General features: G+C 34.4%; 4 protein-coding genes across 5 annotated transcripts in view; 1 reads left to right on the forward strand and 3 right to left on the reverse strand.

Annotated features, from left to right (window-relative positions):
• The window catches only part of LOC100746016 (glypican-4), a 135,018-nt gene extending 125,618 nt beyond the window's left edge, over positions 1 to 9,400 (reverse strand). The window contains exon 1 of the mRNA XM_003488909.4: positions 8,920 to 9,400. Coding sequence (XP_003488957.1) covers positions 8,920 to 9,070 — 151 coding nt within the window. The 5' untranslated portion in view covers positions 9,071 to 9,400. The remainder of the gene's footprint in view (positions 1 to 8,919) is intronic.
• A 261-nt stretch (positions 9,401 to 9,661) lies between these two features.
• LOC112211979 (WD repeat-containing protein 35) lies at positions 9,662 to 13,825 on the reverse strand. The gene has a single exon (XM_024367164.2). It carries the CDS (start codon positions 13,788 to 13,790, stop codon positions 10,236 to 10,238), a length of 3,555 nt encoding a protein of 1,184 aa, XP_024222932.1. The 5' UTR covers positions 13,791 to 13,825; the 3' UTR covers positions 9,662 to 10,235.
• A 153-nt stretch (positions 13,826 to 13,978) lies between these two features.
• Positions 13,979 to 18,983, reverse strand: LOC100747603 (tonsoku-like protein). Its single transcript, XM_024367163.2, has 6 exons — positions 18,848 to 18,983; positions 18,365 to 18,622; positions 18,117 to 18,285; positions 17,554 to 17,969; positions 15,494 to 17,479; positions 13,979 to 15,423 (listed from the first exon to the last, which is right to left on the reverse strand). Exons 1-6 carry the CDS (start codon positions 18,858 to 18,860, stop codon positions 14,474 to 14,476), a joined length of 3,792 nt encoding a protein of 1,263 aa, XP_024222931.1. The 5' UTR covers positions 18,861 to 18,983; the 3' UTR covers positions 13,979 to 14,473.
• Positions 18,984 to 18,990: 7 nt separating this feature from the next.
• On the forward strand, positions 18,991 to 24,891 carry LOC100746139 (guanine nucleotide exchange factor for Rab-3A). Of its 2 annotated transcripts, none has more exons than XM_012384821.3 (8): positions 18,991 to 19,127; positions 20,500 to 20,809; positions 20,889 to 21,101; positions 21,178 to 21,413; positions 21,537 to 21,920; positions 22,027 to 22,129; positions 22,207 to 22,273; positions 22,332 to 24,891. In XM_012384821.3, exons 2-8 carry the CDS (start codon positions 20,585 to 20,587, stop codon positions 22,409 to 22,411), a joined length of 1,308 nt encoding a protein of 435 aa, XP_012240244.1. In that variant the 5' UTR covers positions 18,991 to 19,127; positions 20,500 to 20,584; the 3' UTR covers positions 22,412 to 24,891. The 2 variants fall into 2 exon arrangements, with proteins under 2 accessions (XP_012240244.1, XP_003488958.1); XM_003488910.4 differs by lacking the exon at positions 18,991 to 19,127 and adding an exon at positions 19,511 to 19,757.
• Positions 24,892 to 25,052: the final 161 nt, after the last annotated feature.

Genomic DNA, 25,052 nt, shown 5'->3' on the forward strand with positions numbered 1-25,052 from the left:
TATGTCCAGTTCGTGTACGCATTGTTGTCGCGTATGCATGCACGATGTTCCAGCGCATATCGAGCGGAAAGTGATCGCACGACCACGAGCGCAAACAAGGTGAGCTGCTTTCCAGGCTATATCCGACGGAACCACGGCGAGGACTTATTTAAAAATTACAAGTTACAACGGCGACCATTAAGCGTGGCCTGGTGCCTGGCTCTATAGACGAGCATAGGCCTGGCTTGCGTATCTCTTTATGAAAAGTCTCCTTTCTGCATTCCACGCTGCGTCGCGTCGCTTCTACACTTCTACATCTACGTCGGTCCTGTTGCTGTCGCTGACGACGTGTTTCAGCCAGTTTCCAGAACTTGTTCACTGTCACAACTTACTCGTGCGACCGAAGATCGTTACATTGTTGCCTTCGTCATCTTCCTTTTTCCTTCTATCGTATCGTTTCGTACGATTTATCAGAATTCCTAGGAAATTTACAGGCTACTTTCTTACCCTTGCGCGAGAACTTGGTTTGGAAAAAGATAAAGAAAGGTAATTAAAGAAAGAGTAACAGAGTCTTTTATAGGCAACTATTTCTCACAACCAAGGAATCATTCGATCCGTGTTTTCATGCTTTTCCCATTCCAGAAGACATTGGAAAAGGATTCGCCGCCAGAAAGTATCTGCATATGTTTATACAAAAGCGTGTAACGAACAGAGGATGACGAAGAATCCGTCTTATCGACGCGTGTGTCAATGAGACTCTTGCGTCTCTGTGGCAGGATTATTCCTTTTCGTGAAACGTAAAGCGTACAGTTTGCTTTGTATGTATTGTCATGCAAAGCGAAAGACAATATACATTGTGCCTTTCTTTTCAACAACGACGTATCAAAGTATTCCCTTTTAGCTACACTTTGACATAAAAATCGGAAAACGAACAGCGATGGATTCAACGCGACTTTTCTTTGTAATCTTCGTATGTAATCATATAGAGAACATTGAAATTCATCATCCTCTGATCGTGAATACCAATTTTATACATCGTTTCTCGCATTTATCTCGTCTTTCGTTAAGAATCTACGATAAAGATATTCAGTTTCCTACTTGAATATCGAATCCAGGACCGGCGTAATCTTCTACGGGGCCCGAATACACGTTCAAATCCTACGCTTAAATTTTACAACGAGGAATTATTTATTTACAAATGCTGTAAATATTATATATTTTTTATAGGCAATTTTTTAAACAGATCCAAGTAATATTTTTTCGCGTCCATAATTCGCTTTCAAGGGACAAAAAATTCAATGAAAGTAGAAAATCTGTAATCATGTATGACCTTTGCAAAAAGCTATTGATGTAACTTAATTTCTTTAAAAAGTACATTTCTCTGGAAGCGCCTGGACTTTTTTTATCTAAAGTAGTTTCCAGGATATGAGGACTTTATGAAGTTACACTGAACTTTCGTGATTTTTCTCACTCCTTTACTAAAAGAATATCTTGCATCTGTTAATGGTATCGTCATTCCGTAAAAAGTTAATCAAAATTCGAGTTTTTTAATTAACGAGGGGGCCGGGTTCCGGCGAACAAACTGAACCTGCCTTACGCCGGCCCTGATCGAATCCAACGAAAGTTCTACAAAATATAGCGAATGGAGATTGAACGCTTTTAACGAACGTTGTTTACAACATTGTTTATACAATGTTGTTTATCTGCGTTTATAAATTAAGAAACACGGGGAAGATTATCTCGATTTAGAACTCTCGAAGCAAGTAACAACGTAATCGGAATGCAAATACGCTTTATTGAAACGTACTGCAATTAAAATAGGAGAAACTATCGTGGCTCGACGATATTCAATACGCGTAACGATCGATGATCAATCAAGAGATAGAAGAAAATATGAAGAGAAGTATCGTAGAAGGTGGCTGTCTTACCTGGTCCTTAAAAGGCACAACAATTAATGTAGCCGGTTCCTGCGCCTCTAATGAAGGAACATATCGTTTATCAGGCTCGATCCAGTATAACATGATCCATAAATCAATTGCTCGGACAGCGTAATAGCATCTAGTATCAATTTCACTTTACGTACGCGAACAAGTTGAGTTGACAATCTGACTACCGTCGCGTTTTACATTGTAAGTAATCGAGAAAGTGTTTTAATCGATACCTGTTGAAATTCTTTCTCCTAAAACTTGTTCCACTTTTATCTAAGCATTCTACAAAATTTGTATGTAACGCGCGATTAAAAATAATTGGAATAGAAAATTTTGTAAAATTCGGTAAAAATGACGAGAACCACGACAGATCTGAAGAAGATTGTTCACAGTTGCAATGTATCTATAATCTGATCTAAATATTCTTGTGGCTCTGCAAACAGGAAAAAGTAAACAATAACAGATTTCGAAGGACAGCGCCAATTAATCTCCGAGATCGGCGACAGTAAGATTCGATTTGAAAGAAAATCAACAGAAAAAGTCAATAAAGATAACTCGAATCAAATTTTCTTCGTCTTTCCGAATGCAAACTGTAACGTTGGGAATAAGAAGTTTTGACGATGATTCATTCTAGAATTTGTTTTCGGTTTATTTCAATGTACTGAAGATAGCAGAAAAGCACGGCAAAGCGAAAGATAAACCGTGCTGAAATTTTATTTGCCTACCGAATGCGAAATCTATCGTCGACGATCAAATTTTCGATGATTAATGGTTGTTCAAACCTGAACGATACGATGGATATTCAACGTGACCTAACGCAATATTAAGAATAGAATAAGCAAAAGTGAAATAAATAAGCAAGTAAATAAGCAAGTGAAATATCAACGCAACAGCTGTACTCGCGCGAACATAACAGGAGGAAAGCTCGATAAGTATATTTTTGTTGATTTTCTGATTTTAGTGTCACGTTATGTTTAAACAGCTGTTAATGGGAACAACCTGGTAGGTCGAAAGAAGCGTAAGTCTTTTGAAAATATTCCAAAGCCGAAGATGTAATTGATGGAACGAGCAATTAATATCTTTGATATTTTAATATCATGACGCGAACAGTATTTTAAAAACATTTTTAAAAGAGTGCAAAAACAGATGTTCCGCTTTATAACTAAATAGAAAACAATTTTGGTGACGTGGCGGTGCTTCGGCAACGTACTGAATTTTAAAACTGTTCCTCTGTGAAAAATAGAAAACACGAGCCATCGCGTTCTTCCCCTGCAATCTCCACGAACAAATAAAAGAAATCAAAATTTCTCGAAATTTAACCACAAAGCAGACCGATCGACCATTTCTTCAAAATCTCGATTACCCTCGCGATAAACAGGCAGAACTCGACACAATAAAGTCCCGTCGAAAGAACCACGAATAATTAAGCAGAAAGAGCGTTAGCTCGCTTCAGAACGACGCAAAGGACAATTTACATACAAAGTACGACTAAAGTCGCTATATCCCGTAGGTCTTTCAAGGAAGAAAATTCTCGCCAGGTTGAAGAAAAAAAAGAAGGATGATCGTAGAAAATTTTCAGCCGACTCATCGGTAGAATCCACTTTTCGCCTGAGAAAGCTCTCGTAATGCTCGCTTCTTCGATGATCTCGACCATCGAGCTCCATTCTATACTTCTCGAGGACACCCTCGGGAAAGAAACAGCGTTTAGTATAGGTTCACAACACCTGTTTCAACCACGTTTACGACTAGTTCTGACCTATTTCGTCCTATTGTTCCTCCGTTTCTCCAGAACGAGTTGAGCAAAGAATAAAAACTTCCTTCGATCGCTTCTTTCTCACATTCGACTGAATGAATAATGAACGAGTCGGAAGACCCGTGGGAGGTCGCTCAAGATACTTTGTATTTTCACGTTAGGGTAGTTGGAATAAATTTTGTCGTCGAATAGACGATTATAAATGGATTATCATAAGAAGTGTTCTTACATGCAACCGTTCTTCGGCAGCTATAACAGATATATCTGGTTTATCGTACTACTTTTTATTTCATCGTCGCTTTGCCAATTTAGAACAAAATTATTGATTCTTCCATTAGAATGTAATTTTTGTTCTTTGTGACATTAATTCGGTGTTAATTGATCGATTAAATATTCGATATTAGTGCAGCAATTAAGTATTTTCGTGGCTAGCGACGTGGCATTTTTATTTTCAGCAAATTTCGGATCAATATTCGTCGCTGTTATATTTTCACACCTAAAAGGAAAATATCGTATCGTACGGTGATATACGATGCTGTTATTTACATTTGTACGTCGAAATATGATAGATGCCTGATAAGCAAGCTGGATGTAAATAGATTTTTTATAAGAACACGATATCGCTGCTGAGAAAGTTGAATGAAGTTTGAGTAGAGGCGAAAAAGCGTTAGAATATTAGACGGGAATTACCGGGACAAAAAACATTTCAATATAAATATTCCTTGGGAACCTTTTCTGCTCCCTCTTCATTATTCACGTACGTCGTACATACAGTGTAAAGGATCCACCGGATAGAATCGACGCGGTTCGTAAGACCAGCAAGAAATCCCATTCGACCGGCTTCTCCGGCTGCTCTGTCAGGACTTAGGATCACCGTAGACGCTAACAAATGTTCTGGCGTGTTGAACAGGCTATGAAGGAGCATTCTACGAGAGTACGAGCCGGCTTTGGTATTATCCAAAATCCTACTGTTGCTCGAGGCACTCGATGCGATTAATTCTCTCGTCGTTTCGTGAACAGATCTGATCCTTAATCCACCTATGACAAAATTCTTATCAAAGTCCATCTCGATCATCAAGGTACTGACTGGTTTCAATCGTCTAAAATTTCCAACTGAAATCAGATACGTCGTTCTTTGACAATTCGTTCAAGGAAATTTTAAAGTCTCTTGTATCGTTCGATTGTGTTTTCTTTCATACTTTGAAGAAGTAAACATTTTCTTCTTTTCGCCTGTCTGGCATTGTAATCAAACACACCGAATCGTCGTGTCATTAATCTTCATATCTCTTTTGTAATTATGAAAAAGCAGATTAACGCTATGTCTTTTTCGTTTATCCGGTTAAATTTTGAATCATCGTAATATTTTATCAATCGATAGCCTGCTGGCCACTATCTCTGTACATTGAAATTACAAATTACAAAGCTCTATCCGATAACCATTGTAATTAATATTATTATGGACAAAGGTATTTTGTAATTCGCCTGCGTTCAGAGGGAAAATGACGCGAGTATACAACGAACGACAAGCTCCTTCAACTACGTAATTACGAAATTTAATTTGCGATGTATCCTTTTCATGACGCCACCCGTATATAGATTCAGCCAAGTGTAACTAACGTGAGAGTAAATGTACCAAAGTATTTACCGTCCGTTTGATCCAACAATCGGAAAAATACTCACCTTTTAAAGACGAAGAATCAACGTATACGACATTGCACCGAGTAGAGAAAAGCTAGTCGGCGTGCATCGCGACGGCTTCTAGCGTCGTAGAAGCTAAAATGGTACCCGTGCCGAGATAATAAGCCTGAAAATTCAGGTAGCGGAGATCTGAGACAGCTGTTCGTCGAATCTTGCAGCAGGTAGACGACACGAGAGGAAAAAATGAAATTTGAACAGGAGATAAAGAGGAAGATCGTAAAAGTAAAAACTTAGGGCCAGGATGTAATGGTCCCCGGATGCTTCCATCCTCGGTCCACTTACTAACTACTTGTTAAACGCGTTTTTACGATCGCGTTAACGCGATGAAATCGAGGGACAGGTTAAATGGAAGTGTTCATTGATTTAAATTAGTTTTCGTGGTGCAGTTGAAGCGAACCGATCGCAGTTTCGGACATGTCACCACCGGCTTGTCGGCTTCAACGAAAAGCAAGATAATGACGGACGATTAACACTTTTGATTAGAGATTATGCTCGTTACAGTTTAAGCAACGTTCATAGTTTAGTCGGTTTCTAGCTTCTGATGAAACCTCTTGTAGCTGGTCTCGAGTTTTGATGAAGTAACGCGATCAGGTTTGTGGCAAATAGCAAGTATCTAACGATAGGAATCGATACCAGCCCTCGCGAAGGGTCTTCGACCGGATAACGTAAAGGAATATTAATTAACATGTAAACATAATGGAGTAACAAATTTTGGCGCTTGAAAAAAAATAACTAATAAATCGTCAGATAGATTGTACACAATATAGTACGAAATATAAATGGCGGAAAGAAATACGTATATATATACCTATAGGGACGTACGAGAATATTTAAGCCATGTACGATAATGATCTGGTAATGATAACTAATTATATTTGTAAGAAATATTCTATCTATACCTAAATCTATCCTAAACTACAACTGAATCGTAGCTACTTTCATTCGATAAATTATCAAACGTTTAAATCGATCGATGTGAAATATCAAATATGTACAAACAAAATAAATCTATTTTAAATTCTAGCTAATACACGATAATCAATTATTCCCACCCAATAAATTATTATTGTGAAACGTAAGTAACCGTGAAAAGTAACGCCACAAAACCGTTAATTATTCTTTTAAACGCACCCTAATACCGCGTCCTATCGCACCCATTGTCTTCCACCGAATCGCCATTACTTCCGGTCGCGATTGTTCCAGAAAAATCAAACCAGCAATCATCGGTCGTAATTACTCTCCATAGAAAGTAAATCGTGTCAAAACTCTTGTAACTTCCTGTCGCGCATGCGCGTACGCGTTAATGTGCACATTCGACACGAACGACGCGATAAAACGCGAAACGCCTCGAATTATTTTTCTTCTGCCATTTCGTTCTTCGTGTATCGCTACTTCGTATACCGTTAATACTTGGCGCTCTTCCACGGTTCTTTATCTGCCCCGCGAAACCCATACGGCTCTCCTTTCATCTCACCGATAAGCTCGACTGTGTTTATATGCAAAAACAAGTCAGAAATAAAAGTGTTCGTGGATGGTGAAATGGCTGCGCGATTGAGCGGAATGCGCGTCTAATGCTCTCGTGCACACAGATTGAGTAATCTGTGACGCGAGAAACGAGCTATATGTTCTGAAACTGTTTTCTTTTTTGTTAATCTTGCCTTTATTCCGACTTTGACGAAGACGTCGAATTTTAGATTCATACGTTATTAAAATGGACGATCATTGCGGCTGAAGATTGTTTTAGAACGTTATCCCTATAATACTTTCTATACCCGTTTTTTCTATCTTTCTGATGTTCACTGTTTGAATCTCCTTAACGAAAGTAATTTAGGAATGGATCCTTTGTGCTATACATGAGTTGTATATGTTTTTTATTTTCTAGTAAAAAAACTTAACCTAAAAGTTTGATACGACCATATCCATTTTATGATTTTCGAGAGTAACATTTCTAAAGAATGTCAGCCGTATGATCACGCTAACGGAACGCAAAATCCTTTATTATCTATTCGGCGCAAGTAAATATACTTTCGAAGCTGAACGTATTTGTGATTACACTAACTGATAAAGTAGACAGGTTCTTTGTGCTCGTACGATGTATGTACATGCCGAGTGATAAACCAAGGTATCTCCCTATATGGGTGTGAACCAACACGAATAATCCGTATAAAACATGAAATTTTCAGCTACATTATTTTATAAACGACTTTGAGCTGTTTTCGATCGATCGGTATTATAGGTCCAAGTGTATCAAAATTTAATATTACAAAATTTAATATTACTTTCATACGACTAGAAAAAATTAATGCTATCGGAAAAGAAACGTATAGAACGCGATAAAATGATTAGGATAAAAAGAATACCTTTCGTAATCACTGTAAATTATTAACAATAACATTATTCTCATTAAATTTTTAGCCACAGTATTGCAAAAATTTATTTCCACTTTGTAAATGTTTCGGAAGTTGTTCAAATGCACTGCGATATAAAGTGCTTATTTCGTTCATTAAGTCTTCGATAGTTAATCACGCAAACATACGGGCGAGGCAAGCTAAGGCACATTTGTGTATCCAGTTTCGAGACGTGAGAACTTCTCGGAATTTTTCTTCCGTTCGTTTTTTCTCCACGTGCAGCCCCTTCGCGAGGAAACACAGCCCATAATTCATCGGCCATAAATATTTCGTTGAACGTGTCCTCTTTGCGAATCACTTCAACGAAATTCTGCAGGATAAATCATGAATGGCCGTGAATTATGAGCCCGGCCACTCTAATTCTGAGCTTTAATTTTCTCCGCGTTTATTTTTCATCCGTTCGTCATATATTCTTCTTTCTCACTCTTCTGGGAAACTTTTCAACAAGTTAACACAAACTAAATCGAAATTCCATTTAGAATCTACTTTTTATCCTTTTCGCTATATACGAGACTATTTAATTAAGCGATAAAAAAGTATGAAATGAAATATAAAAACTTGCTGAATGCACGATTCTGTTCGAAATAATCAAACGAATCTTAACTTTAACCATTTCCTCCCATAATATTCAAGAGGTCTGACATTACCATTGTGAATGTTTAAATTTAACCTGTCACAATTTCAAAGTTCCCAAAATTTCTTTAGTTTAAAACGCGTTACGACGTAATCTGCCCCAAAATGAAATTCTTGATAAAAATGTAAAATAAAAATTCACTATTAATCCAACCGATAACATTGTACTAATCTTACATTATTATTACGTCACAATTTACAAATTTTCCGGAATTCGCGCCATTTTTACAAATTATTGTTGGATTAGAACACGTTACGACGTAACACGTTCGAAGTTGAAATTCTTGGTTCTAATTAGTGGAAAATTTGAATCAAAACCTCACTGTTAATTTTCACCAATAACGTTCAAGGAATCTGACATAACCGTTACGAGTCTCAAACCACGTCGTAAATTTCAAATTTTCTGCAATTCGCGCCATTTATCCAAACGATTCTTAGCTCGAAACGAGTTACAATGTAATATGCTCGAAACGTAAATTCAATCGATTTCAGAGTAAAAAAAATGAAAATAAAAACTTACACGAAATCGCCTCCTTGGGAATGTCAGTGGCCGGAAAGCCTTGGGACTCGAAGTAAGGTTTAACACCGTCACATTTCAATCCGGCGCGTACCGTCGTCGTCGTGACGCTAAGGATCAGGATAACACATAACATCGACAGCATACCACTCATAATTATTCCCGTGGCGGACACTCGCGATACACTCACGAACTGACGCGACAAATACGCGGGATACGACACTTACGCCTGTACATTCGCGGGAAAGTGACTTCGTAATCGTGACTGGGCTTGGCAAGCACGTTTGACAATTCGAAATGGGTAACGCCACGATGGTTTCGGTAATCGAGGAAACAAAATTTGAAAAGAACGCCGTAAATATCCGTGAAAGAGAGACGATAACAGATGCAATACCTCCTCCTTACTGGTTCGACGCGCACTGATCAACTCGTGGAAAGAACGCGTGCCGACAACGATACACGCATGCGCGATACTCGAAGGCATCTGAGTGGAAGAGAATACTTCAAATTTTTTGGCCAGTTACGCGCCAATCAATTGCCATGCGCAGACCGGTAATTCCTTTGAATTTTGTCGTATAAGTTAAATTTTAAATAAAGCATGCTCTAAAGAAATATTCATTAAAAAAACATATAAAATAGTCTAAAATATGTTTAATGTAGGCGATTATGATAATGTAAAAATTAATAAATATATAGCATATGTATTTATACATATATAATGGACGGTATTAATATTTCAGTTATTGGACGGAATTCACATTAAAAATTATCACTATGCAATTAAATTATATAAGTACACTGTCTTAAATGCGTAGAATATAAAAAGATATTTAAAACGGAGAAGCTTCATAATTTAAGTTGAGAAAGATAACAAAATACTACACAAGAATATGATGCCAGACTTATAAATGAGATCAGAAATTATTCATTTTTAAAACTACGAAAATTGTTATTAATCCATGTGTCCCTAATAATATTTTTCAAAATAAAATAACCATATAATTATTCGGTGATAAGTAACATTGAAAATTTGACTAATCACATTATCACATGTTTCTAAATCATAAATTCTAAATAGTCAAAAAATTACGGATTGATCTTATTAATTCAATAAATCAACCAGATAATCAACACATTATCTAAATCGTAACACGGATTAATACTTTTAAGCAGTGCACATTCTAACTGGTGCATACTACTATAAAAATGAAACATGCTTTTTCAATGGCAAGCTTAAAGCTCGCTGGCATGTCTGTTATAGCTCAAGCATGACATATTTGTCTGATAATGCATGTCCAATACATACTCACACACACCAATTACATATATGTAACCGTGCTATGGCACAAAGGGCAAGCATTAATATTAACGACATCTCGTTCTGTAGCCACGTGGTGTCTGCAAACGGTGCAGATCCACGCATTGCTCAGATCCATCAACGGTTTGCCAGAGATAATACAAGGAGGGAACCTGGTCATACAGTTAGGACAGGCAACACACCAGTCGGGTACCAGACTCTCGCAATTTGTACATTCTGCCTTAGAATTACGAACATCTTGAGGACTGTGCTTGGTGAAGATGTCCACAGCCAAATCCTCATATTCTTCTCTGACCGCCTCTGAAATAATCTCTAGAGATTCTAATTTAATGAACGCTTTGGAACAGACTGCAAAAGCGTGATTGACTGCGCTTGATAGAGCAAGCAAGCAGTAAATATCTTCCGGTTGCAAGATATCTTCGTATTCTCTCAATCTCAGAGCTGTTTTCATGGCTGCATCAAAATTCCCTGAATATATTTGCCTATTGGCTAATAAGAGAAAATGATAAGCCTCTGCCCCTTTCCAGGCGTTCTCTATCACCCGAGTGTCTTCGTTGTTTTCTGTTAAGCCCATCACAACGTTGCTACGGCCACCCTTAGCAGCTGGTGCGGCACTGATATGATCTTCGACCAACAGAGCTGCTAGAACGTAAATCTTCTTCACGCGTAGCGGATTCGTCCTAGTCTTTGCTTGCTCTTCTGCTAATTGAAACAGCAACTTTGCTGCTTCCAAATTGTGATTTGCCTTCTTGTATAATTCTATAGCCTGTAGTCTCTTTCCATTAGACAGAAGATGATTGGCATACTTGTTCAATAATTCGCCTATCTGGGCCATTTTATAGGTCTTTGCTAATTCGACTGCTTGGTCCCAGTGATTCAAACGAACGCACGTATCTACGGCCAGTTTCACATCTCCATATTTTATATATGCTGCTACTGCTTGGGAACACATACCCACAGAACCTAACATTCTTGCTACCATCTTCAAAAGGGGACTTTTATCTGGTAACTGTTGCACTGTCCCTGCTAATTGAACAAAATCTTCTAATTTATAATAGCATTCTATAAGTTTCTCCAGATTCCTGCTCTTTCCATAATATTCTTTTGCACCTTCCCAATTCTGTCTTTCAGCATAATATTCGCCAATTTTATTGTAAGCGTACTCCATTTGCTTATCAGACCCGCCAATACCCATTTTCATTAGCTGTACCACCCGAAAATAATCTCCTAATTTTTGACGTAACGAAATAGCAAGATCCCTTCTGTCCATATTTAAATATAATTTTTCAGCTTCGTCATAGTTGCCAAGAAACGCAGCCACCTCGGCTTTCTTCAGGTGATCGTTGTGCACATTCTGTAAACGTTTGATAAATTGTATACCTAAGTAATCTGTGCAACGAACCATTGCATTTTCTGCAGTCTCCAAATCTAGTTTCTGTAAAGCTGATTCTGCTAATAATCGCCATAATCGTGGATGTGGATTGTCCTGGATGAAATTGTTTGCTTCTTTCAACCCTACTTTCATCAATAATTCCCTGGTATCCCTCAGTGATTTCACTTCTAAATCCACTATTAAGTCATTTCTTGTATCTTCTGGTTTCTGCATGAGATCATCCAACAAAACGCAACGTATTTCTAAATCTTGAAATGAGCAGATATATCCAGAACAGGATATCGGTTCTTCGGGATCGAATTCTCTTAAAACGTACATTCTGGTTTTTTCTATAATTGCTAATAGAGCGGGATTGTCTTGTGCCCAGCACATGGCCCACACATCCTTTCTTTCGAACTTATTTATTTCACCCTCTGATTCTCCATCCTTCAAAGTATTTTTCTTGAGATCAGTCTCCAAATCTAACATAGTTAGAACGCCACTCGTGTCCATAATAGACGCCCGAGATGAATCACAATTGATTGCAATCTTGTAAAGCTTACAAGTTGTATTATATCTATTTGTAAGAGTTATCTGAGATAAAGAATATCTTTGAATCATTCCCGACTCTCTGCCTATCAATAGAATCTTATCAGTTGCGCACAAACAGCAAATCGGGTCCATAGTAGCTTTAGTATTAATAGGTGCCTCAAAAGATCTGTCTTTGTCTAAATCTTGAATAACTTCCGTCACCCCGGTCGGAGTTTCGTCAATATGGTAAATTTTATCTCTTCTAATTCGTCCTGCATGCAACATGGAATTACGAGGAGTGCGATAACTCCAAACCAAGAAATTGTTCTTGGATGCTGCAACAATTACGCTATTTGTCATGGTCACCCATAGTGGCTCTAAATCTATAAACTTAGTATCTATTGGAGTAGCAATTGTATTGCATACTAAGAGTGCAAATTGCTCTGATCCTTGTGCAAGGTCATTTTTTATTGCCAAAACACAATGATCTCCATGTGAAGCTATGGAGATCAATGCTCTTACATTTTTAGTACAATATGTATTATTCGTTGTATTCCAAAATATAATGCAAATGCCATCTTTGGTAATCTTTTCATTTGTATACACAACTGTATTACTGAAGTAAGTCCATTTATAATCTAAACGAATATTTGCAAAATAGATATGAGAATCAACAGATAGAGCTACTCTGAGAGATCCTCCTTCCCACGCACAGCAGGTGACTTCTCTACCAGGTATTTTTAGGGTCCTCATATGTTTACCAAAAGGAGTATAAAACTGAATGACATTAGTGTCCTTTGTTTCTCCATTGCCCAATAATGGTAACATCCCAGTTACAGCTAATATGGACCCATAACTATTCCAACAACACCATGCTGCTGTCATTCCAGTTTCTATTACAACTGGATTATCGTCATTAGTGCCTTTCATGAGCTGTATTTTACCATTCCTGTAGCAAACAGCTAAAGTTGGACAATCTATGCCAATATAACCATTCCTTCCATCATACCATTGCAATGAAACTATTGTTTGAACTTGACCACCATTAAGTGGTATCATATTTAACTTTGTTAAAAATACGCCTTGATTATCAAAGAGATGAACTTCCCCATTTTTAATGCCAAACAATAATAGTTTCCCATCTGGAGACCATTGTACAGCAGCAAGAGCTGTATTTTTTAATTCCTTGCCCCAGATTCTATTTCCATCAACTGAACCTACAATAACTGCTCCATCTTCATAAACTATGCAAATTTTTAAACCATCTAAACTCCATGCCATCCCTTTAACTATTGATTTATTGCAGTTATTTATCATTTCATCGTACCAAGAGCCCTTGTACAACATCCAAACTATAATTACACCATTCTGATCACTTGAAGTTAGTTTCTGGTGTTGTTCGTTCCAGGTAACTACTTGCACATGACCATTGTGACCTTCTAGAGTTTGATTCATACTTAAATTACTTGCAGCAGTTAAGTTTCTAGACCTCCCACCACTGGTAGAACCACTTACATTGGAGTCTACTCTAAGTACTTTCAAAAGACCATCCTCTCCGCCAACAGCTATATAACCTTCCCTTTGGTTCCATGCTATACAATTCAGACGAAAATTGTTTGGTATTGCTATTTTTTTACTCAAGTATACAAACATTTTGTAAATATTTAATAAACGTCAATTATTTTGTATTCTTTACTGAATCAGCTTCTGAAAGAAATGATTGCAGCATATGAAAACTGATGCTATAATGACTCAGTCGATTTTAAATTGTTACGATTGGAATTATTTTTCACTTACATTATTATGCAATGTTGATAGCATTCGTAATTAAAAAACGGAGCAAAGGTAAACAACGTTTATTGCCTGTTAAAAATATTTACAATGTATATTACAATATTTTCTGTTATAGAACATTTTTAGCATGTTACTTAAATATTACCTTTATTTAACTATATGCATTTTTTATAACTTTTGTGATTCGATTGAACAGCAGTTTGAAGGAAAGGTTACTGTAAAGTATAAAATTTGGTAACAGTTATACATTGAATTGGACTTTATTAAATGTTCCCATTCACTTTGATGCCAGGAAGTGCAGTAAAATATACTACACTTCCGGTATTTCAAATTTGTCATTTTAGGAAATACCTATTGAGATCTAATATGGACATATTTAGATAATTTACAATTTACAAAAGATAGTTTGTATAAAAATATATTTTTTAAGCTACTGCAAATGAGAGAAAATGATGAAATATGTTTTAAAGTAAATGAATGCTTTCTGTAATTTGTAACTCTTTTCAATTCTATGCACACATAGTATTATATGTATAAAAATATTAAAGTACCGGTTTAAAAATAGTAAGATTATGCGGAAGTTTCTTTACTACACCCTTCCCTCGCCATAAATGAACCCAACAGTCGCACACTTCTGGATACATACTCACGATTAATGTACAAATCTCAGGTTTTTCAATAAATACTTCAGAATCAGGAAATTCAGTAATATTTTCACATCCACTAACATCGATATGTCTTAGTGTTGGTGTGTATTTCAATAATAAATTCAGCGATTGTGCTCCCACTTTTCTATTTCCTTTAAGCACCAACTTCGAAAGATTCGATACACGTGACAATATATTTCTAATATCAATATCCGATAATTCGCATGAAGCAAGCTCTAAACATTCTAAATTAACAAATGAAAAATCTGTTTTATTAAAAATATTTTTAACCAAATTAAAATCCCTAGAACAAATAGTATTCGATAAATTCAAATTAAGTAATTGCCTTTGTAAAGTGGCACAGACTTCATCTTCACTGAAACAGTTCCAAGAAATATCTAAATTTACTAGACTATTGTTGTTTAAAAGAAAACGAAAATTACATAATTGACAATATCGCAAATTCAATGTCCGTAGCTGTGTTAAAGGGGTGAAAAGTTTGAATAAGATTTCTTGACTTGATGATCCAAGAGGATTATAGCTGAGATCAAGAAACTTAAGTTGTGGAGGTAGTTTCTCTAATTTACTTAAACACTTACAATCTATATCACATCCTTGAAGGCACAATTCTTGCAAAGCTGACAATCTTAAAATACAATCATTTAAAGATTTTCCAAGTTCATATAAGTTACCACCGGATAAATCTAATATTTGAACATTCTTTTGATATTCTAGAGTTTTCAATAAAGATATAAATTCTTCTTTTCTAATATCTTCTTGTTTTAACCGGAAAGTAAACGTGTTCTCGCATGACTTCAAACACTTTAATATGCATTCTCGAACATCTAAAAATATTAAAAGTAATGATTATTTTGAAAATTATGAAATAAGTATACTTACTCATAAAATATCTACCTATATTGTAATTTTTACAAATCGCCCCATATCGCTCGACAATAGAAGGAGTTTCTAACTCAATTATTTCGCATGCCAAATTTTTAACAATATCCCCTTCATTTAATATCGTGAACACATTATTGCAATTGATCGCAATACCATCCATAGTTTTTAGATCTAGTTTTACTTTACATCCAGTATCGTTGTAGAATTTAGTTTCAATATCAGCTACAATTTCTTTTACTAATGGCCTCATTGTATTCGAAAATTCTATTTGAGTTTTAAACATTTTTCCATCTACAAGGATGTTTAAAATAACTGATCTTATAGTATTGATTTCTGTTAATTCACATTCTGTGTTAAATGGAATTACAGGTGAGGGACTTCGAGAAGTAGAATCTTTAGTAAATCCAATTGATAACAACGTTTGCTGTTTTTTTTTCTGAATCTTACGTTCAGTAGAAATTCGTCTTATTTCAGTACTGCAACTATCATTACTATCCTCCTCTGTTACATCACATTCATTATCTTCAATTACTTGATCTTGATCATTCATTTTTTGTCGTTTTAAATTTTTCTCAACATCGATATTTCCATTACTTGATTTTCTCTTCGTCATTGAGGAGGAATGTTCATCAGAGCACCTTCTATTATTTATACTTTCATTGATATCATCTTCCAACCAATCATCCAAAAGAACCTCTTCACTATTCAAAAGTGGATTTACATTTCGTTTCATAGAGGACAAAGAAGCTCCAATTGGATCATTCCTGTGTTTTAAGCTAGCTATAGTTCTTTTATAATCTTCACCTGCAGAGATCTTTTCTATAACAACATTTTCATCTATACTGTGAGTTTTTGAATTGCATGATGATGTATGAGATCGTTTCGAAATTCTCTTATTACTCATTGGTATCATAGCAGACAATAATTTGTGCATTTCATCATACTCCATTTGATCTTCAGAAGATAAAACATTAACACGATTCCTCCATTGTTCTAGACAATCTAGTGCAGTATCATCATCGTTCGTTTTAAGTTCCACATTTGCTCCATGTTCGATTAAAAATCTCATCATGGCAAAATTGCCGCAAGAAGCCGCATCATGAAGAGGAGTAACTCCTTGGCACATCAAACTTCCAGGATCATTTACATCTGCACCATATTCTAATAATAATTTTGCAATTTCAACATGACCATGATTAGCTGCTTCATGAAGAGGAGTCCAGCCAAAATGGTCTCTAACATTCGTTAAATGACCAGATTCTAATAATTTTTCTACAGTTTCAACATTCCCATGTATACAAGCTACATGAAGTTGTGTTTCTCCTTTTTCGTTCCTTTTTATAGCAACCGACGTCTTTCTCGTTCGTTTTCTATTTTTAACATTTTCTCTAACTTTTAATTCTGCTTCAACATCCGACAAATCTTCCAAGCAAATGTTTGCGCCAATATCGTTTTCTTCTGATTCGCTTTCGCTATCTGTATCATTACATAATTTTTCCAATGTATCTAACTTTTCCGAAAGTGCTCCTATCTCTTCTGTTCTATTAGTATTTCTTAGATAATTCAAGTGTTCTCTTAAAACACTTGTTTCTAAAGAAATATCATTGGAAGCTTTTGCATTTTTTAAGGCTAGACTATAAATTTCTTCTATCTCTTTGTTGTTTGCCTTAATAGTTATTAATAAATCTACTAAGAACAAAGCAGATCTACATATTTCACGTGAATTTGTGCATAGTTCTAGTTCTCTACGAGCAAAGTCCAATGCTTCGTTATATCGTCCGACATCTTTCAATGTTTGGGCTAAACTTAATAAAGCTGCCCCTGTGCGATCGCTTTGTATTTCTTCAGCACACATGAGCATCTTTCTGTAATATTCTACAGCTTCCTCAAAACAGTGTGCAGCCACCGCCGCATCTCCTAATGTCTCATAATATTTCAACTTAATGCTGGTATCTTTTTCTGTAGTTAAAGCTTCTTCAGTTGTTTGTAATGTTGCAACTATAAACAAAATATTTTTCAAACAAATATTTCAAATAAAACCATAAAAATAATTATATTCTCTTAAATCATACCTATCCTGAGACATTTTTCTACTTGATGCTTCAGATTTTGTGGTAAGTTTTCCGTAACGTAAAGAAGCACTAATATTTTTCTTGATTCGGTCCATTTTCCTATTTTTAAAAGCAATTCTGCTTGAAGAAATCGTGCTTCCGCTTTCAAAGATGAATTATCAACTTCAATGGCAGTTTCAAAATGTGTTAAAGCCAGATCATAATCGCGATTCCGCTCGTAAATTCCTCCGAGAGCAATTTGCGTTCTATAGAAATCTTCCCGTAAGTTGTGTGTCTTACATAAACCTGCAGCTTTTACCAGTAGATCAACAGCCTCTTGGTGTTTTTTTTCAGCTTCTAGTACTAATCCCAAATTCAGTAACAATCGTGCCCTCATTGTCATTAATTCTTTTAGGTCAATGTTAGTATCACCCAATCTAAATAAAATACAAATATACTTTTTATAACATACCGCTTAGAAAATTAATATCATATATATATTTTATATATTATATTATATTATATAATATATTTTATATATATTATATTATATAAATTTATTGACATTAAATAAGATATAATACTCATTGCAAAGACGTATACTCTTCGTGTACGCTTGTCTTGCACTTATAAGAGCATCAGGTTTTCTTTCAGATTCTTCAGGCTGACTTTCAGCCCAACAAAAATATGTTCTACCTAATGTTGCATAAGCTCGTTGTTCTTCTAATAAATTTTGTATCTCCTTGGCCCCTTCTACCTAACACAAAAATGTTTTTATTATAGAGTTATAAAAATTAAAAATATTAACACAATGAATATTTTAAATACAAACCCAAATAAAGATTTTGATGGCTCAATGCTTCCTCGTAGTTGCCAAGACTTGCCTGTATTTCTCCAATCATTCTATGAGCAACTGCTATATTTAATTTATCTCCTAAGATATTGCAAATTTCCAGTTGTTCTGTATATTCCTGCAAAGCATCTTCATACTTGTCACTTTCAAAGTATACGTCACCAAGCTCTTTAACAATTTCAGCCAATTGCTGAAGGTTGCCATCACGCTTGACCCGTTTCTTCTTTTTAATTAATCCTATTATCAAATCAACATTTCTGTATACATAGCATACTATGTTACTTACTAGAGAAATCATATTTACTAACTCTCATTATACAATGAAACTTAGTCTTCATACATTTTTTTATACACATTAATTTCGGTAACATCACATTCATATTTATAATCTTCTTATAAATATTAATATATTCTTATAAATATTAATAATAAATAGAAAAGAGCAAGTAAAATACCACTCACTTCCGATATCCATTATTTACAAATATCAATTATCACAGTAATCAGTGATTCATATTCAACTTCGTGGATTCGAATTCGGACCTCATGCGACTATGCCGTCACACGAACACAAAGAGGAACATCAAACCGAAAGCATAGTCACGCACGAAAAGTATCAAACACTGCAGCAGACGCCTCATAACGGTAAAGAATAGAGCATGAAGTGCCTTTGATGGAGAAACGTGACAAAATTATCAAGTTACTAGACATCGAAATTACCATCGATCGCTGAAAAAATAAGGTACTGTCGCACCTAAAAATTTTCATCCAAAATATTTGTTACAATCAGCTATGATATTTACAAATTTCTAAAGTATTTCCAAAGCTAGCAGCAGCTGTATAATTGAAATAACGTGAAACGAAACCGTGAGAAAACAATAACAGATTAAATTCCAGCGGCATTGAGCACAATTGAAATCGCTTTAACTCTAATTACGTTAAAAAGGCGGCAATGAGCGAATCTCGTAGCCTATCGTAGCGTAGTTTTATTTCAGTGAAAATTTTCGTACGCGTGCTACGACGTTCGCTTTCGTAATTCTTCGCCTAATTCAAGACGCGCGTGAACTTCAATGACTTCATAATCTACGGAGCATAAGTACGACCTGGTACGAGGTAGTACGAGCATTTAGCAGTGGGTAACCTGTGGCGCTTGAAAGTTCACTGTTATACTCTTGTCTATGTGACTTCAGTCGGGCCGTGTTGCGGGTCGCGTAAGGGTGATGGGTGCTGTTTCTTTTTACACGTTGACATCAAGTTGACATATTGCGGAAAAAAATCTTTATACCGTTCCGCTTTTTTCCCTCTGATATCGTTTGATGATTTTCGCCAGACCCACTAATGGCAGGAGAGTTGCGTAAAGAAAGGTTCACGGGTAAGTTATAGAATGCTGCCAAGCATTAGAATCACACCGTCTTTGGATCGATACGCGCGGATCCGTTTTTCGTTGATGAATTTTCCTCTCATCTTTGGATGCTGTTCAATCTAATCTTTGTTACGACATGCTGAAATAATGTTTCAATACTCTATTGCGTATGACAACGAAAAAGCTTGTTTATATAAATAAAAAAGGACATTTGCCTAACGGAATTATTCTCTCGTCATCCTTTTAATTGCCGAGATACATAAATTGCCATTAATTAAGGTATCCGTTATAAAAGATCCGCAACAGAATTGTCTTATGTGTTTTATGCGATTAGAATGATAATTATAAAATATATTAATAGAAATTCATTGTTTTTTTTTATTTCAACCTTTTTATTAATTTGATAAAATATGGAATATTAATGTACTTTGTTTATTTTTTCATTTTCTTCATATATATAAATATCTATATATATAAATTTATTATTGTATTAAAATAAATATTTAAAAACTAATAATGTCTTAATTTAGTTTGTATGGAGAGAATCATATGCAGCATTTCTTTTTATAGATCTAGAAATCAACATATATACATACAGAGTTGTGTAACACACAGAGTTGTATATTTATTTTGGTCATTTCTCATCACTTACAAGAATATTTTAGGAGATTATACTTTTAAAGAATGTTGCCATTAAGGAAATTTATTTTTAAACCAAGCAACATCTGTTTTCACAAGATAATCTGTTTAGTTCCAGTTCAACCAAGATCACTCCTGTATTTACGTATACCAGAAAGCTCCACAATGTTCAATTGCGATATTGAAATTCACCAACGATGGAACAAAGAAAACTTGCAAAATCCTGTGACACTCTGGCAAGGTTGAACAAGAATGAACATAAATTGTTTGAAAATCAAAATCATTGTATCAAGCCATTACCTATTACATTTAATGAAGAAGATGCCGAAATAATAAACAACAAAGATTCCATTAATGATTCAACAAAACTCAACCATTGTAACAACTCCTCAAAACCATTATTATGTATAAAGGACTCTCAAGTAATTTCTTGTAATTCAATGTATATTACAATTAATTATTTATATTGCTGTAATGATATTGCTTATGTGTTATTTTCAGAACTCTCAGGAAAGAGAACCACCCTCACCAACCACTCTACAATGGGGTAGAGCTATAGCAGAAGTAAAGGAACATGCTGTAGCAAAATTACAAGATGAACTTAAGAGAGCACACGAGGAATTAAAATTGAAAGATGAAGAAGTCACAAGACTTTCAAGAATTAAACAGGATGTTGAAGCTGAATTGGAGGAACTCACTGCCAGCCTCTTTCAAGTAAATCTCATGAACTATATTGTTAATATGTAACATAAAGGCATAAAAAATTGAGCAAATTTTTATGTATACATAGGAGGCACATAACATGGTACGAGAAGCAAATGTACGTCAAGCTACAGCAGAGCGCCTATTGGAGGAAAGTCGTATGAAAGCTGAAGTTTTGGCTGCAGAAGTAGCGGCTCTAAAAACGTTAGTGTTAACTTCGACGCCGGCTAAACCAAACTTCCATCTACATCCGCAGATCGATACGAAAAGTCGTCCAAACAGTGAAGATACTCAGCAAGGTCTTTTTGCAAGAAAACATCGAAGGTAAAATTGCATTTACTATCATTACAATTAAAAGCCTTCTAATCATATCTTTTGTTAGTTATCAGGAATATCGATAAATGGAGGTTGGTATTTAAATTATATCCGAAATATTTTTGCACCTAGATCACCATCGCATTTCAATTTAAAATACGGTCGAGAGAGTTCTCCACCGGATTCCCCATTGAAAGAACAAAGATCATCTTTACCTTCGGATCGAGAGACACTAGAAAGAGATTGGAGAAAAGATTCAGAAAAGGAGAAAGACAAAGAATGCAAAGATTTTGGCCTCGAAGTTGATCCTAGAGTACATACAGAGTTTCTTAAATGGAAAGCTAATCCATGTGTAGACAAAGGTGATCCTTTTGTTGGTAGAATCTTTACAGAAGACATCGATCTTTGCCTTGATTTCCCTAACAAAGAATTGGGTTCAAAAGTTAAACAAGCCGTTCTCGATGGCATCATCTTTATCGAAGCGATCAGCGACAAAACTAAATTCACTTTTCCAAAGTAAATCTTGTGTTTTAATACCATAGCGATATATTAGAAATTTTCTGATTATACTAAATTAACATCTTTTCTTTTTTGTTTTTTTCTTTTTTTTTTGTTTCTTTAGAAAATGTGTATTGCTTGAAGCACCGCGCCAATGTTATTATCGTATGAGATTCGGAGATCAAGAAAATCAGTGGTACAGCATATCACAAATTTGTCGCAATCGAGTAAGTTTTTAAATTTTGTAAATAATTTATTATGAATCTTTAAATATTTGAATATAAAATTAAATATATTTTTGTAGATTATAGCGGTCTGCGATTTTTTGAATTATTTACGTTACATTGAACGTGGCCTTGTTAAAAGCTCAGGTAAATATTCATTATACTAATTTACATTTCTGGTAGGTACATTTAATTATTGTTATAGTTCACGATGTTTATTGGGAAATTACTCGATTACGGAAGGAAATGGCATTTGCTCGTTTGGGCCTCGCACTATCGTCTTAACGCTCTCCATGAAGGACTTTTTCTAGTCTTAAATATAACAAATTAGGCCATGGATCTGTTATTATTCATTTACAAGTATCAACTGTAGATTGTTAAAAATTTTAATCGTTCCAACTAGCCTCGATCTTTTTTATCTACTGATCGAGATTTTGTAGAGTAAGTGTTAAAGTTTTAATATATGAAAGCTCTCAGATTCCTCTACTCATAGCGTGAAACGCTTCGAATTGTTTAAGATAGAAGGAGGGATTTATACAAATCAATTTATGAACCATTTCGGTTGAGATTATAATTTCTACAATATCGAATCTTATTTCATTCACAAACATAATATCGAAGACTTTCCTTTAATGATCTGAAAAGTTCATTTTATATTATTTTATTATTATAGCGAGCACAAATATGTTTTAATCAGTTTTAAAGTGCAATCAAGTATTTCTAAGATATTGGGAACATGGTGCCTTTTGACTTTCCGCTTATTAATAACGCGTGACTAGCTTTTAGTTTAAGCTTTATAGTTATAGCGATTTACTCGCAGCACGTAAAAAGAGATGACTTCGTTATTTCTATAATTTATTAGCAGCTATTGTTTTTATTCTCCTCAAATCGTATAATGGCAGCAGGTAAATGCAGGCCTTTGTCTCTGTTCATTTAAGAAAAAAGTGTAAATGTTGTAGCCTAAAAAAGACTGTAGGTATAAATGTCTTCTAAAATCCTCTTTTTACATTATCTTTGTTTGTATATTCTATGTATATAAGTACACATACCTTTGGACATAACAAATGAAATCCTAGAGTTACGTAAAAAAACTTATGTTTTAGCGTATATTCATAATTTAATGGTAGACGTGTCATAGAACATTGAAGCAATGAAGTTATTTCAGTGTTTTTCTTTAATGCATATATATCTCAAATTTTGGTGGAAGTTTTAAAAAATGCCATATATAATTTACCAAAAATCAAAAACACAAGCATATAATTATTATCGTGCTTAATAATGAGTTACATGACATAAAATAATTAAAATTCGTATTTTTAACCCTGATCTAAAAACGGGTGATATCATATTGAATACAATGATAATTACCATCTTTATATATACAGTAACTTATAGATCTTTGCATATTACAAAATTTCGTGAAAAACTTTGTCCAAAGGTACGCAGTTTATCCTCAAAGAAAAAGTTGTATTATATTCATTTCAAAGAATATTCTCTTCTGTTGCAAATATTAACTAGTACCTGGTAATTAGCGCGCATATTTAAAAAAAAATGTATATTGTTAAGACTATACATATATTATGTCATATAATTAACATATGACTAAAGTGATAAAAAATATTTGAAATTATGAATATTTGGTGTGTGCTATAGTTAGAGAATCATCTTTTACAATGTACCAAATTGTAGTACAGTTGAAGCAATTTTTTTGTTACTGTTTTCTAGTGCAACACTCTAATTTTGTCTTATGATTATACAGAATTAGATATCTAATATCTAATATACTATATACAATCAAACATTGTTATTGTTACATATGAAAATGTTTTAATTTTGGTTGATAAAAAAAGTTTTATATATTTGATTTTACATTTTTATGAATTGTTTTATCTGACTGAGACAAAATTTCGCTTATCTAAGACTCAAAAAGTTTATTCTTCCAAAAAAATGTGCATTAAATTCAATGTAAAAAATTGTTTTTATATAAACATATATGTAAATTACTTATGTAAGTAATCGTTAAAGATACGTTCTTTGCGTATTAATGGTGCTTTATGATAATTATCGAAAAAAATATCCGCATAAAATACTTCCAAAACACATCTCTTAAACTAATTTTAGGAACTTGGTTCGTTAGCGAGTTTTATACAATAAATCAAAATGAATGTGTTCGAATACGAAAATATAACGCGGCATGTTTTAACTCGAGATAATTTGTTTTGAAAATAAGATTTTTAAATCAAAATAAATGTTAGCTTTTTCTTGCAAATAATCATTACTGTATGCATCAGTAGACGTTATACAAAGCGATATATCTTACAAAGATTTATTTAAAAAATTTGTATTATTTTGTTGTATCCAATTCAAAAAGTAAAAAAATGTGTTCGAAAATGTTTAATAACGCTCTCGTTGTGGAAGGTTGAGGTATAAATGAATTAAATATGTTAAATATTAATGGTCGAAATAATAGGAAATGAAATGGTAATGAGATTTATATGTTAAATAGTCAATTAGAAATATTCCTAATAGTACTTGTTCAAATTCTTCAGAGTTGCCAAAGATTGCTTCTGAATGATTTTTATTGAAATATACATACTGAGTTTTATTTAGACGTGGTTTCTAGATACATTTAGATTCGGAAAGACAAAAGCGATTTTTGCATAATTATACAAAGAAAATGTAATAGTGATCGTCAAGGAACTAAATTGTAATAGTATCATAGTTATATTTAAAAATAAATTTTCATGTTCATTAGGATAGTACTAGGTATATGATCTTTAATTATTAATAAGCTTTATGTATTGCAACTGTAATTATTTTTCGACCTAATTATCTATTGAATAAAATTATTTGTTTTAATATTATACTTGTATTCGAATCAATTTTATCGTAAAATTATATTACGTACAATCTCAAATAATATACA

This window comes from Bombus impatiens, unplaced genomic scaffold (genome assembly GCF_000188095.3).
Source record: "Bombus impatiens unplaced genomic scaffold, BIMP_2.2 scf_0298, whole genome shotgun sequence".
In the NCBI taxonomy this organism is placed as follows: domain Eukaryota; kingdom Metazoa; phylum Arthropoda; class Insecta; order Hymenoptera; family Apidae; genus Bombus; species Bombus impatiens.